This window comes from Oncorhynchus keta, chromosome 34 (genome assembly GCF_023373465.1).
Source record: "Oncorhynchus keta strain PuntledgeMale-10-30-2019 chromosome 34, Oket_V2, whole genome shotgun sequence".
NCBI classification, from domain to species: domain Eukaryota; kingdom Metazoa; phylum Chordata; class Actinopteri; order Salmoniformes; family Salmonidae; genus Oncorhynchus; species Oncorhynchus keta.
This window is the reverse complement of record NC_068454.1, coordinates 25,248,457-25,262,318: the sequence shown is the minus strand read 5'-3', so window position 1 is coordinate 25,262,318 and position 13,862 is coordinate 25,248,457. Positions and strand designations below refer to the sequence as shown.

The 13,862-nt window shown below is 42.3% G+C and overlaps 1 protein-coding gene across 8 annotated transcripts in view; it reads left to right on the top strand.

Annotated features, from left to right (window-relative positions):
- LOC118366863 (nck-associated protein 1) overlaps positions 1–13,862 on the top strand; it is a 59,611-nt gene that overhangs the window by 33,048 nt on the left and 12,701 nt on the right. For all 8 annotated transcript variants that reach the window (XM_052493506.1, XM_052493504.1, XM_035749650.2 and 5 more), the window contains 8 exons: positions 392–537; positions 1,268–1,400; positions 4,163–4,282; positions 5,906–6,045; positions 6,728–6,859; positions 11,627–11,845; positions 12,258–12,388; positions 12,751–12,848. In XM_052493506.1, coding sequence (XP_052349466.1) covers positions 392–537; positions 1,268–1,400; positions 4,163–4,282; positions 5,906–6,045; positions 6,728–6,859; positions 11,627–11,845; positions 12,258–12,388; positions 12,751–12,848 — 1,119 coding nt within the window. The remainder of the gene's footprint in view (positions 1–391; positions 538–1,267; positions 1,401–4,162; positions 4,283–5,905; positions 6,046–6,727; positions 6,860–11,626; positions 11,846–12,257; positions 12,389–12,750; positions 12,849–13,862) is intronic.

Genomic DNA, 13,862 nt, shown 5'->3' with positions numbered 1-13,862 from the left:
GAGCAGAACCAGCGGTGTCGTTTGACTTAGCAAACGAGGATCGGATGTCATCGACCTTCTTTTCAAAATGGTTGACGAAGTCATCTGCAGAGAGGGAGGAGGGGGGGGGGGGAGGATTCAGGAGGGAGGAGAAGGTGGCAAAGAGCTTCCTAGGGTTAGAGGCAGATGCTTGGAATTTAGAATGGTAGAAAGTGGCTTTAGCAGCAGAGACAGAGGAGGAAAATGTAGAGAGGAGGGAGTGAAAGGATGCCAGGTCCGCAGGGAGGCGAGTTTTCCTCCATTTCCGCTCGGCTGCCCGGACCCCGGTTCCCCTGGGCTGACCTTAATAGTGTCTCCAAAGAAAGTGTTCTCCTGGTAAGGCCTATGCCAATAATGCCTTGTTTCCCCCTAGGCCTATACCAGTGTGTCCAAGGCTTCTCTGGGCATCGCAGACCACCGTGAGTTGGGCAAGATGATGAATACCATTATATTCCACACCAAGATGGTGGATTCCCTGGTGGAGATGCTGGTGGAGACATCTGACCTCTCCATATTCTGGTAAATAAATGAACCAGAACAGCCCAGAGGGCAGGAGCATATATCTCATGTTTCCATAGCCTGAGGCAGCTTGATGTACAAGTACACTCCCTGGACAATAAGTTTTCCACAGGGCTTATTCTTTTAGGGTCTACATTTACATTTACCTCCATGTTCAGTTCAGTTACACAGACATTTAAAACATAGTAAAAACTAATAGGTCATATAGTCTCTCCATCTTCTGGTAGGGGCTCTACATTTGGGACTCCAATTCAGAAAAACATGAAGAATTATTGCTGGGTAGTTTAATTGAAGCAGTAAAATACTAAGAAAAAAACATCAAATATACATACAAAAGTAAAAACTGCAACACAGGAAAATGCATAACATCAATACAAATAGATTGGATCCAGTTAAAATTGTTTTCAAGGAAAACATAGTAAAAGGTAATAGGCTATAGAGCCATCACTCATCCTATAAAACCCCATGGCAACTAACTGTCTGTTAGGGGTTTTGTTATGTTATTTTTCTTTGTTATGTTTGGTGTAGACTGGTCAGGACAGGAGATGAGAGGGTTGGACAGATTAGGTATTATTGGACCAGAGATATATGATGAAGTTGGCAGCTCATGCTCTTTCCTCTCTCCCTTCCTTTCTTCCCTATTTACTCTCTCTCTCTTCTAATATCTTTCCTTTCTCTCTCTCCTTTCCTCTCTCTCTCTCCTTTCCTCTCTCTCTCTCGCCTCTGATAGCTTTTACAGTCGTGCATTTGAGAAGATGTTCCAGCAGTGTTTGGAGCTGCCCTCCCAGTCTCGTCACTCCATCTCCTTCCCTCTGCTCTGTACCCACTTCATGAGCTGCACTCATGAGCTCTGTCCTGAGGAGGTGAGTGAAGTGTTGCATTGAGATATGATGTAACGACCGTATCACGAAACATCACAGCAAGCATCACTAAGGTCTGGCTGGTCACTCTGGGATCTAGTCATTTAGGAAATAATCTTATTTTCAACCTAAATAACTAATATATTTAATTGATCAGATCGGCCTTGCAAAATACGTTTTCAAAATTCTTTCCTAGTTGAATGTCAAAAGGTACTCAAGGGTCTTTCCTACTTAAATAATGGGTAAATTAATACATAAAATACATGTTTATTAAATGAACCCAGGCATGTTTGTGCATTATACTTGCAATGTAAAGATTTTAAATGTTTTGTATGTATACTAATAAGTTTGACTTGATCTCTTTCCATGAGCTGGAATCTTAGGTTAAGCTCCTGGTGCAGTAGCAACCTATTCAATTTGGAGTTTCATCTCATGCAGTAGTTTTCTAGCACTTATGGGGACTGCTAGTCTCAGAGAAGCAGGCCATTTCACAGGATGTCTCACACACTGAATAATGTCAGTGTTGCACCTGGGGATTGGAGGGAGGGAGGCTGCATGTGTGTAGGTCTCCATCAGCTCCGTCTCAGTGCTCCTGGGGCCCATGGTTGCATCCCAAATGGAACACTGTTCCCGAAACAGTGCACTACTTTTGAACACATGGGTTCTGGTCAAAAGTATTGCACTACATGGGGAAAAGGGTGCCATTTGTGACAACCTGTGTTTCCTTCCATGCTGTTAGGGTATGTGACCAGAGCAGCAGGATGGAGTCATACAGAGAATCAGGAAAGTCACAGCAAATTTTTGTGGAATGTCGCAGAACGAAGCGTCCAGAGCTGTGGTCAATGTACCCAGATGTGTACCGAGAAGCAGAGAGCTGAAAAGCATGATTTATTAAATTTGTAATTGAACCATACACTGGAGCATCTACTAGCTACTCTCAGGGAGAATGTGAAAGCCCTCAGCACACACAAGCTCCACAACAGATTTCTGTTTCCCTCTCTTTTGAAATACACCAGGCACATATCATGAAGTGTTTGTTCCTAACAAACATGTTGCCTTCTAATATCCATTTAGTTTGGTAAATAAGACATATTTTAACTCCTAATTGGTTGAAAAACGGTACTGAAATAGGCGGCACAATAAGTGGCACAATAGGCGTTCTCATGTGGCCGAGCAAAGTGGTCAAGGGAGAGCCTTTTGCTTAAGAGCTGTCTGAGTGCACTTAGAGAAATAAAATAGATTTATTGAGACATAGAAGGCTTGGATTTCACTTATTCAAACACAAAACTCCCTCTCTCAGCATGTCTTCAAAATGTTCCTCTTCCTATGTCCATTCCGCACAGCTTTGGACAGCTGCAAAAGTTATTTATGTTGGAAAAGCTCTAAATGTTTCCAAGAATATTTCCATCTTGCACAGAACACTTTTTACAGCAGTTTATAGTAACAGTAAAAAGCCTGCATCTCAAATGGCACCCTATTCCCTATATAGTGCATTACGTTTCACGAGATCCCTATGGGCCCTGGTCAACCGTAGTTCACTATATAGGGAATAGGGTGCCATTTGGAACAAAACTAAGATCATGGAACTTCAGTCAAAGGTCAGTCTTAGCATCAGATAGACTTTTCTCGCAGATTAGAGGGTGTGTGCACTGTTTGACCAGAGTTGTGTGTGGGGACTGTGTGTGACCAGTTTTAGCGTGTCAGTGTATACTGTTTGGTCAGTGGGGAATGTTAAGGGTTGGCTACCTATGAATGACAGGTTCACTCAGACCATCTCTTCCTACAAACAGCTGGTTCTAGATCTGTTTGGCAATGACATCTACTGAAGGAATTAGATCTGGGACCAGGCTAACAAACAGCCATTCACCAAACCATCTACTGTGCAACCACCAGCCAATCTCCTATATACACTACATGACCAAAAGTATGCGGACACCTGCTTGTCAAACATCTCATTCCAAAATCATGGGCATTAATATGTAGTTGGTCCCACCTTTCCTGCTATAACATCCTCTTCTGTTTTTGGAACATTACTGTGGGGACTTCCTTCCATTCAGCCACAAGAGCATTAGAATGTCATTGTATACTGTTGCGTTAAGATTTCCATTCACTGGAACTAAGGGGCCTAGCCCGAATCATCAAAAACAGCCGCAGACCATTATTCCTCCTCTACCAAACGTTAAGGTTTGCACTATGCATTCAGGCAGGTAGTGTTCTCCTGGCATCCGCCAAATCCAGATTTGTCCGTTGGACTGCCAGATGGTGAAGCGGGATTCCTCACAGCAGAGAACACGTTTCAACTGCTCCAGAGTCCAATGGTGGTGAGCTTTATACCACTCCAGCTAACGCTTGGCATTGCGCATGGTGATTTTAGGCTTGTGTGTGGCTACTTGGCCATGGAAACCCATTTCATGAAGCTCCCGACGAGCAGTTCTTGTGCTGACGTTACTTCCAGAGGCAGTTTGGAACTGTAGTGAGTGTTGACCAGGGCAACTCTAGCAGGGCAGAAATCAGACAGACTGACTTGTTGGAAAGGTGGCATCCTATGACTGTGCCACATTGAAAGTCACTGAGCTCTTCAGTAAGGACATTATCCTGCCAATCTTTGTCTTTGGAGATTGCATGGTTGTGCACTTGATTTTATACACCTGTCAGCAACGGGTGTGGCTGAAATAGCCAAATCTACCAATTTGAAGGGGTGTCCACATACTTTTATATATATAGTGTAGCTTTACCCAAGATAACATTTTCTTCCCTTCCTACAGAGGCACCACATAGGTGACCGAAGCCTGTCCCTGTGCAACATGTTTCTGGATGAAATGGCTAAACAGGCCCGCAACCTCATCACAGACATCTGCACCGAGCAATGCACGCTCAGCGACCAGGTGAGGTTCTGTTGTCATGGTGATTAATCACAGTCCATGCTAAGTAGTGATAAATGCTTTTTGAAGTCGGTTCGGTTTTGGTTTGATTATTTAAAAAATAATCAAGATTTTTGATTTCATTAAACATTTTTTGTAAACATTTAATGCACTACAGTATGTATTATGTAGGTTGAATGCTGTAATAACACAGAATACAATAATGAATAAAAGTCCTGTGATGGTAGTGACTGCCCATTACTGCTTATCACTTATTAACCATCATTTATTCACATTACTTTACTTTAATAAAATATAAAAGTTTTTGTGTATATTAAATTTGTTTTATCTCATCTCTATAAAGCTGCTGCCTATGCTGTGATAAAATCAACATTTTAGTAGTTCTTCAATGTAAAATAAGGTATAATTTTATGACTGCTGAATACCAACTGTCTATCTATCACTTCTTAAACCATGTATTTTCAGGTAAAAATACCTCTCGAAGTATCATGTATTTTTAGGTAAAAATACAGTTCGAAGTATCTTCTATTTTCAGGTAAAAATACCTCTCGAAGTATCATGTATTTTTAGGTAAAAATACAGTTCGAAGTATCTTCTATTTTCAGGTAAAAATACCTCTCGAAGTATCATGTATTTTTAGGTAAAAATACAGTTCGAAGTATCTTCTATTTTCAGGTAAAAATACCTCTCGAAGTATCATGTATTTTCAGGTAAAAATGCCTCTCGAAGTATCATGTATTTTCAGGTAAAAATACCTCTCGAAATATCATGTATTTTTAGCTCAAAATACCTCTCGAAGTACCATGTATTTTCAGGTAAAAATACCTCTCGAGGCAACTGCTCTCTAATGGCATCCTATTCTTCTGGTCTCTTACATAGCGGGTGTAAAAGAAACACAGACCGGACAAGTAAGTCGCTCTGGATAAGAGCGTCTGCTAAATGACTTAAATGTAAATGTTAAGCTAATTATCACATTTTCTGCGCTAAATTATGTCGAACATTGGCTTGTTGGAAACTACAACTCCCTACTACATCGCACCGTTCATGTATGATCTGATTTATCTCTAGAGAAAATGCAGCGCAATTCAGCTCACAGAGCTGCTCACAGAAAAAAACTAAACTAAATGGAATTCAAATAATTTAACCAATGTTGTTCAGTTAGTTGTTCTAAATACCTTTTGGTTAATCGCTCAGCACTAATGCTAAGCAACCAGGTGAGTGCATGTTGTCATGGTGATGAATTAATCAGGAGTTTGGAGCGAGGGGTCTGGGTCTGCTCTCATAACCGCTTGTGTCATTCCATAACCATCTAATTTATTATAATTTCTGAGGAAGGGCTGTTTCCCAAACACAGTTTAGGCCTAGTGATTTAGGCTTACAGTGAGTGCATAACTTGTTGATTCGTATGTTGGAACTGAACCTATCCACTAGCCATTTAAGTTTTTCAACTGTAGGTCTTAAGTCAGATACTTTTCGTAATTCTATTTCGGTCATATACAGTAAATAGAACACAATATAGCCTAAGTTGTGCACGTTCCAACTAAGTGCTTTCGAAATATAATTTGTCACTTCATTCCTTATTGGTATGTGGGTGTTAAAGGGGTTTTCCTGTTGCTCCTGTTGTAGCTGCTGCCAAAACATTGTGCCAAAACCATCAGTCAGGCGGTGAACAAGAAGTCAAAGAAGCAGATGGGGAAGAAAGGCGAGCCTGAGAGAGAGAAGCCTGGAGTAGAGAGCATGAGGAAGAACAGGCTGCTGGTCACCAAGTAAGTAGTGTATACTCTGTGGGGTCCCTCAGTAAGGTTAGGGACTCTTTCCCAATGTGTCTTTACTCGATTCGTCCTCTCCTCTTTCTCAAAACAAATTGAAGAGCGTCCACGGGGATGGAACCTTGGATATTCTCCTCCAATTCCGAGGAATAAAGGAAAGACACATTTGGAAAGAGGCCTGAAACAGAGACATGGCCACTTCCACCCCCACTTCTGCACTCCATGACCTCCTCTCCACTTTCAGATGTTTTCAACAGTACACGATTAATCGATGGTTTTGCAAGTCATGGTCTACATGTGTCCAAAATGGCATCCTATTCCCTACATTGTGCACTAGTATGGGCCCTGGTCAAACTTTATTTCCCACTGTGTTTGAATAATACCATGCTAAAATATATTTCCACCACTTGTCCTCCTGCTTATTATACTACACTACTCCTAATTCTCGACTCTACTCCTAATTCTCAGCTTCCAGTAAGATACATAGAAACAGACCACCAGCAGGGCTAGTATAATAATATAGATTTAGGTCTGAGCCAAAAAAGGGGGGTGTAAAAGCAACAGTAGCTGTGGTGCTGGAGGAATTTAATCCATCTGCTCTGTCACAGATTTCCCCTTTAATCTGAACCAAATGAGGTTTTAATAACTAACTGATGTGTGTGTGTGTGTGTGTTCTTAGCCTGGATAAACTTCACACGGCGTTGTCCGAGCTGTGTTTCTCCATCAACTACGTACCCAACATGGTGATATGGGAACACACTTTCACTCCTAGGGAGTACCTCACCTCACACCTGGAGATACGCTTCACCAAGTGAGTACACATATGTGCTTGCAGACACACACACACATGGACACGAACACACAAACACACTCAGGGTGTCCACTCTTTTATTACAATACCAGTCTTCACAGGAGGCTATGGGTGAATTCCTGCAGATAGTCTGACTGCTCTCTCTCTCTGTTTCCACTGTGTTGTAACGTTACAAAACTTGCTTCTCCTCCCCCAAACACCAATCCATTGATTATCTCACGCAGAAAGGCATTGAGGCTTAGTTTATTGTTATAAATCAAGGAACATTGTCATCCATTTGTAGATATTATACTAAACAAAAATATAAACTCAACATGTAAAGTGTTGGTCACATGTTTCATGAGGTGAAAATGTTCCATATGCACAAAAAGCTCATTTCTCTTACATTTTGTGCACAAATTTCTTTACATCCCTGTTAGTGAGCATTTCTCCTTTGCCAAGATAATCCATCCACCTGACAGGTGTGGCATATCAATTAGCTGATTCAACAGCATGATCATTACAAAGATAAAAGGACAATAAAAGGTCACTCTAAAATGTGCAGTTTTGTCACACAACACAATGCCACAGATGTCTGAAGGAGCGTGCAATTGGCATGCTGATTTAAGGAATGTCCACCAGAGTGGTGGCGGTGGGGTTATGGTATAGGCAGGCATAAGCTATGGACAATGAACACAATAGCATTTTATCAATTGTAATTTGAATACACAGAGATACCGTGACGAGATCCTGAGGCCCATTGTCGAGTCATTCAGCCACCATCATCTCATGTTTCAGCATGATAATGCACAGCCCCTTGTCTCAAGGATCTGTACTCAATTCCTGGAAGCTGAAAATGTCCCAGTTCTTCCATGGCCTGCATACTCACCAGACTTGTCACCCATGTCGTAGCTATGATGTGGGCGTGCCCCAAGGGTCAATACTGGGGCCCCTCCTGTTCAGCCTGTACATTAATGATCTGCCTTCTGTCTGTACTGGGTCTGAAGTTCAAATGTATGCAGATGATACAGTGATATATGTGCATGCAAAGAGCAAACAACAAGCTGCACAAGAACTCACTACTGTAATAGTCCAGGTTACAAAGTGGCTCAGTGACGCGTGTTGGCATCTCAATGTGAAAAAAAACTGTTTGCATGTTCTTCACAGAGAGGGCAACAGATGCTACTGAGCCAGATGTCTATGTGTCAGGGGAGAAGCTCCAGGTGGTATCCGATTTTAAGTACCTTGGCATCATACTTGATTCCAACCTCTCTTTTAAAAAGCATGTGAAAAAGGTCATTCAAATAACTAAATTCAACCTAGCTAATTTCCGATTTATACGAAATTGTTTGACTACAGAGGTAGCAAAACTGTACTTCAACTCTATGATACTCCCCCACTTAACATACTGCTTGACTAGTTGGGCCCAAGCTTGCTGTACAACATTAAAACCTATTCAGTCTGTCTACAAACAGGCTCTCAAAGTGCTTGATAGGAAGCCCAATAGCCATCATCATTGTCACATACTTAGAAAGCATGAGCTCTTGAGTTGGGAAAATCTTGTGCAATACACCGACGCATGTCTTGTATTCAAGATCCGTAATGGCCTGGCTCCCCCTCCACTCAATATTTTTGTTAAACAGAAAACCCAGACATATGGCAGCAGATCCACAAGGTCTGCCATGAGAGGTGACTGTATAGTTCCCCTAAGGAAAAGCACCTTTAGTAAATCTGCATTCTCTGTGAGAGCTTCCCATGTCTGGAATACACTGCCATCAGACACACATAACTGCACCACATATCACACTTTCATAAAATGCTTGAAGACATGGCTAAAGGTCAATCAGATTTGTTAACATGGTCCCTAGCTGTGTGTTGCTGCTTTCCATGTTGTCTGTAGCTTGTGAGGTGTGGAAACACTTTGTTGCTTTTATGAATTTTGTCTTGCTGCTTTTTGTTCTATGTTGCTCTGTCTGTATGCTACGTCTTGCTTGTCCTATGTTGCTCTGTCGGTATGCTATGTCTTGCTTGTCCTATGTTGCTATGTCTTGCTTGTTCTATGTTGCTATTGTCTATATTGTAATTGTTTTTAATAACCTGCCCAGGGACTGCGGTTGAAAATTAGCCGGCTGGCTAAAACCGGCACTTTTACTGAAACGTTGATTAATGTGCACTGTCCCTGTAAAAATAAACTCAAACTCAATTGAGCATGTTTGGGATGCTCTGGATTGACATGTATGACAGCATGTTCCAGTTCCCGCCAATATCCAGCAACTTTGCACAGCTATTGAACATGAGTGGGACAACATTCCACTGTCCACAATCAACAGCCTGATCAACTCTATGCAAAGGAGATGTCGCACTGCATGAGGCAAATGGTGGTCACACCAGATACTGACTAGTTTTCTAATCTATGCCAATACCTTTTTTAAGGTATCTGTGACCAACAGACAGATGCATATCTGTATTCCCAGTCATGTGAAATCCATAGATTAGGCCTAATTTATTTATTTCAATTGACTGATTTGAACTGTAACTCAGTAAAATCTTTGAAATTGCTGCAAGTTGCATTTATATTTTTGTTCAGTATAATTACAATCCCCAGGCAGAGTTTAACAAAAAAAACTCTCAGGGGTTTATGATTTTATCTGTGTGATTTATTGGTCCAGCAGACATGTTTTCTGGGATCAGAGTGATTTTTGACGCGCGTCCAGAATTGGGCCTGACCGGTCCAATGAAATAAACATTGTGCTGGAGAGGAACAGGTATTTTCCTCTGTGGGAGTTAGGGTTGTGACGTATGTGCTTTGGCTGGCCCCTCTCTCTGTGTGTGTGTGTGTGTGTGTGTGTGTGTGTGTGTGTGTGTGTGTGTGTGTGTGTGTGTGTGTGTGTGTGTGTGTGTGTGTGTGTGTGTGTGTGTGTGTGTGTGTGTGTGTGTGTGTGTGTGTGTGTGTGTGTGTGTGTGTGTGTGTGTCGTTGGCTAACCCCTCTCCCCCGGGCCGTGAACTTCTCCCGTGCTTCCCAGATATGAGAGCCTATTACCATTAACACACAACGGCACACTCACACATACAAAGGCATTCACTGGGCCTATTACCATGCACATAAACACACACCCTATTACCGCCACTTACCACTACGCCCTGCTCCGCTCCTTAAGGTCAGCGCAGGATAAAAGTTTTACTGCCCTTATGTTCCCAGTTCCCAGCACACTTCAGACAGATGAAAAAATGCTAATTACTAAATGTTCCTAATGATCGATCAGGCGCCATAGTTTTTAAACCCTACCATGTTTGATCCGATCTGCCTGCTCCACACCTTCAGCTGCGCAACCAAGTTATCTACGTAGAAATATGGAAAAGTTAGGGATTAGGGAAAACAATACAGCCATTGTTGAACATTGTTGAAGACTCGCCCAAACTCCCTGGAGTCCATGTAACTAACAGGCACCATTTGCTGATGTAAAAAGTACTTTATAAATACATTATATTGACTGATTGATCCCTATATGCCTAACCTTAACCTTTGGATCTGCCGGTTAAATATCTACTTCCAGGACAATATGAACGCCCTCTCAGCCTCTGTCAGTAAATTGCAAAGAATTGGTCATCATGCTCTAGATCAGCAAACACGTTTGGTCTTCGCCAAAAGGCATGTGGGAGACTCCCCAAACTTAAGTAAAAAGCTATATCTGGCACAAACCCAAAACCTCTCATCACCCCGAGAACACCACAGTGAAGCATGGTGTTGGCCGCATCATGCAGTGGGGATGTTTTTCAATGGCAGTGACTGGGCGGCGCTAAGTACAGGGAAATTCTTGAGGGAAATCTGTTTCAGTCTTCCAGAGATTTGAGACTGGGACAGATCCTAGTCGATCGCCAAACACCTCTGTAAAAAACACAACGATAAGCGAATTGCACTTTTGGAGGTAGGTGCACCTGATTCAGCTGCCCTGCGCACTGGGTAGGCAACGTGTTCCCATTTTGTACCTTGAGACATATGAAAATGGTTCAAACTGCCTTCCCGGCGAGCCTGGGGGGAGCAAATCAAGTGCACTATAGGCCTACCACTGGCCATTCAGATGGCTCAGATTACCGTGTCTGCAGTAATGTTGCAGGCACAAAATAAAGCTACAGCAAAGTTAATACAATGAGATTTCAAAATGTTTAAAACCATGACCAGAGAGAGACTGTCAACTAATACAGCAAAGAGATGCTGTTTTTATGAATGAGTTCATGTTTAAGTTCTTAGTCAGCACTATCAACACTTTCTATTTAACTCTTTTATAAACCTAAAACATAAAATGCACGTTCTCCCTACTGCCTCTCATGTTATACAACCAGCACTGCAGCTGCAATGTATGAGTAGGAAAGTGTATCTATAGACTTGCGTTGTTATTATTATTAGCAGCTAGGGTAAAGTTTTATATCAAGGAATATTTCAATTTCTCTGGTCATAGGAGTAACAACATTCATTTGTGCATGAGGCAGAAATAATGCGTTGTGACTCGAGTTTCACCATCAGCTGAAAGACGGCGTCCCTTTTTGGTTAGTGTCAGTGGAGGAAAGGGACAGCAGAAGGACGTTGAGAGGCGGACCCTCAGTCTGCTGCTCTCTCCCTCCGCTATGTTGCTGCATAGGCTTACGTTTTTAAGTCATGTATTAAAAAAAAAAATGACGGTAGATCTTGGCTTGCATTTTGACTCAGAAAGTGATCTTGCCTCAAAAACCGTTGGTGACCACTGCTCTAGATTGATTGACAGATTGATCCTGTTTCGTTCCATCTCTAGGTCTATCGTGGGGATGACCATGTATAACCAAGCGACCCAGGAGATAGCCAAACCGTCTGAGCTGCTGACCAGTGTCAGGGCTTACATGACTGTGCTCCAGAGCATAGAGAACTATGTTCAGATAGATATCACCAGGGTGTTCAACAACGTGCTGCTGCAGCAGACACAACATCTGGACAGTCACGGAGAACCAACCATTACTAGCCTCTACACCAACTGGTGAGTCCTAACCCCTTAACTTCTTAACCCTAACCTCCTAACCACCTAACCTTAACCTCCTAACCCCAACCAACCAACCAATCACTTGCCTCTTCACCAACTGGAATACATTCACAAAACAATATGAATTTCCACTTTCTGTCTGTTTGAAAATAACAGCTCTGAGCCTTGATTCAAACCAACACAGGTAAATGTCATGTGCACTGCAATTGAGTTTGAATGGTGACTTCTGCTTGAGTCGACATCTGCGATGAACATGGTCTCTGTGAACATCTGAGAAATTGCCTCTAAAAGTCTATCGCAGTGCGCAGGTTGTTCATCTGGGTTGGTCTGAATACCAGCCTTGATCATGCCTTCCATTCCATGAGATAACCACCAACATGACAAGCCATACATTCTCTCTGTACTACAGGTATCTGGAGACTTTACTGCGCCAAGTTAGCAATGGACACATAGCTTACTTCCCAGCCATGAAGGCTTTTGTAAACCTACCTACGGAGAACGAGCTCACCTTCAATGCAGAGGAATACTCTGATATCTCAGGTAAGTTATGCTGTCCTTTTAGACACCAATAGACTCGTGGTACTGAGAGTATGAGTAATAATTTACTACATAGAATATTTAAACTGTGTTTATAGCCATAGCAGTGTTGGATGGAGCTAAGAATCACTAACAGAACTCTCCCATGATCTTATGTCGAGGGGTCGGGATAAAGCAGGAAAACACATGTATGTTGGACATTCATTGGACAATAAAGTAGCCAACAATAAAGTAGACAGTAGATGACAGAACATTTCCATGACCTTGTGTTGGATGGGTTGGATTAAAGTAGACCACCGGTCATTCATGGAGGTATTGGGCAATAAAGTCTTATTCCTATTTTCTTCTTCTTCTCTTCTTTTCAGAGATGCGGTCCCTGTCGGAGCTGCTGGGGCCCTATGGGATGAAGTTCCTCAGTGAGAGCCTCATGTGGCACATCTCCTCCCAGGTGGCCGAGCTCAAGGTGAGGAGTCACTTGGGTCACAGAGATCAAGGGTTAATGGTAGAGGTCATCCAGGGTTAACCCAGGTCATGCTGGGTCATGTTCATTAGGGCACCTCGTAGCAAAATATAAATTACATTTAGCATTTCTTATGGCACACTTCCAGAAAGTCTGTCCCCTGTTTTGGACAGGTTTGTTCCTTTTGGTGCCTAAAGAACACAGCCCCGGTTTCTCTCTTCTATAATTCTTAGTGTGCATCTGAAATGCGACCCTATCCCCTATATCAGGGGTATTCAACTCTTACACTATGAAGTCCAGAGCCTGCTGGTTTTATGTTCTACCTGATAAGTAATTGCACCCACCTGGTGTCCCAGGTCTAAATCAGTCCCTGATTAGAGGGGAACAACGGAAAAATGCAGTGGAACTGACTTTGGGGTCCAGAGTTGAGTTTGAGAGACCTATATATTGCACATCTTTTGACCTGGGTCCTATGGTGGTCTCCTATGGGATCTGGTCAAAAGTAGTGAACTATATAGGGAATAGGGTGCTATTTCAGATGAATACTTGGCAGTATGAGTCATTAGAGGTTAGAGGGTCTTTCCAGAAGCAGAGTTTTCCCCTGGAAACAGAACCAGACCCACAGCAGAACAGAGGCAGTGTGGGTTACTGGTATCCTCTAACTGTTAACTGACTGACACTTGACTAACTGTCTGACACTAAATTAATTTAGTGTTAGTGATAAGTGTTGCGAAAGCAGCTAGCCAGACTAATACATCTAAATTAGCACCAAAATGAGTCCTAATAGATCTACACTACCATTCAAAAGTTTGGGGTCACTTAGAAATGTCCATGTTTTTGTCCATTTAAAATAACATCAAATTGATCAGAAATACAATGTAGACATAGTTAATGTTGTAATTGATAATTGTAGCTGGAAATTGCTGATTTTTTATGGAATATCTACAGTGGGGCAAAAAAGTATTTAGTCAGCCACCAAGTTCTGACTCTGGATGCTGGCCTTCTAGACAGAGTTGG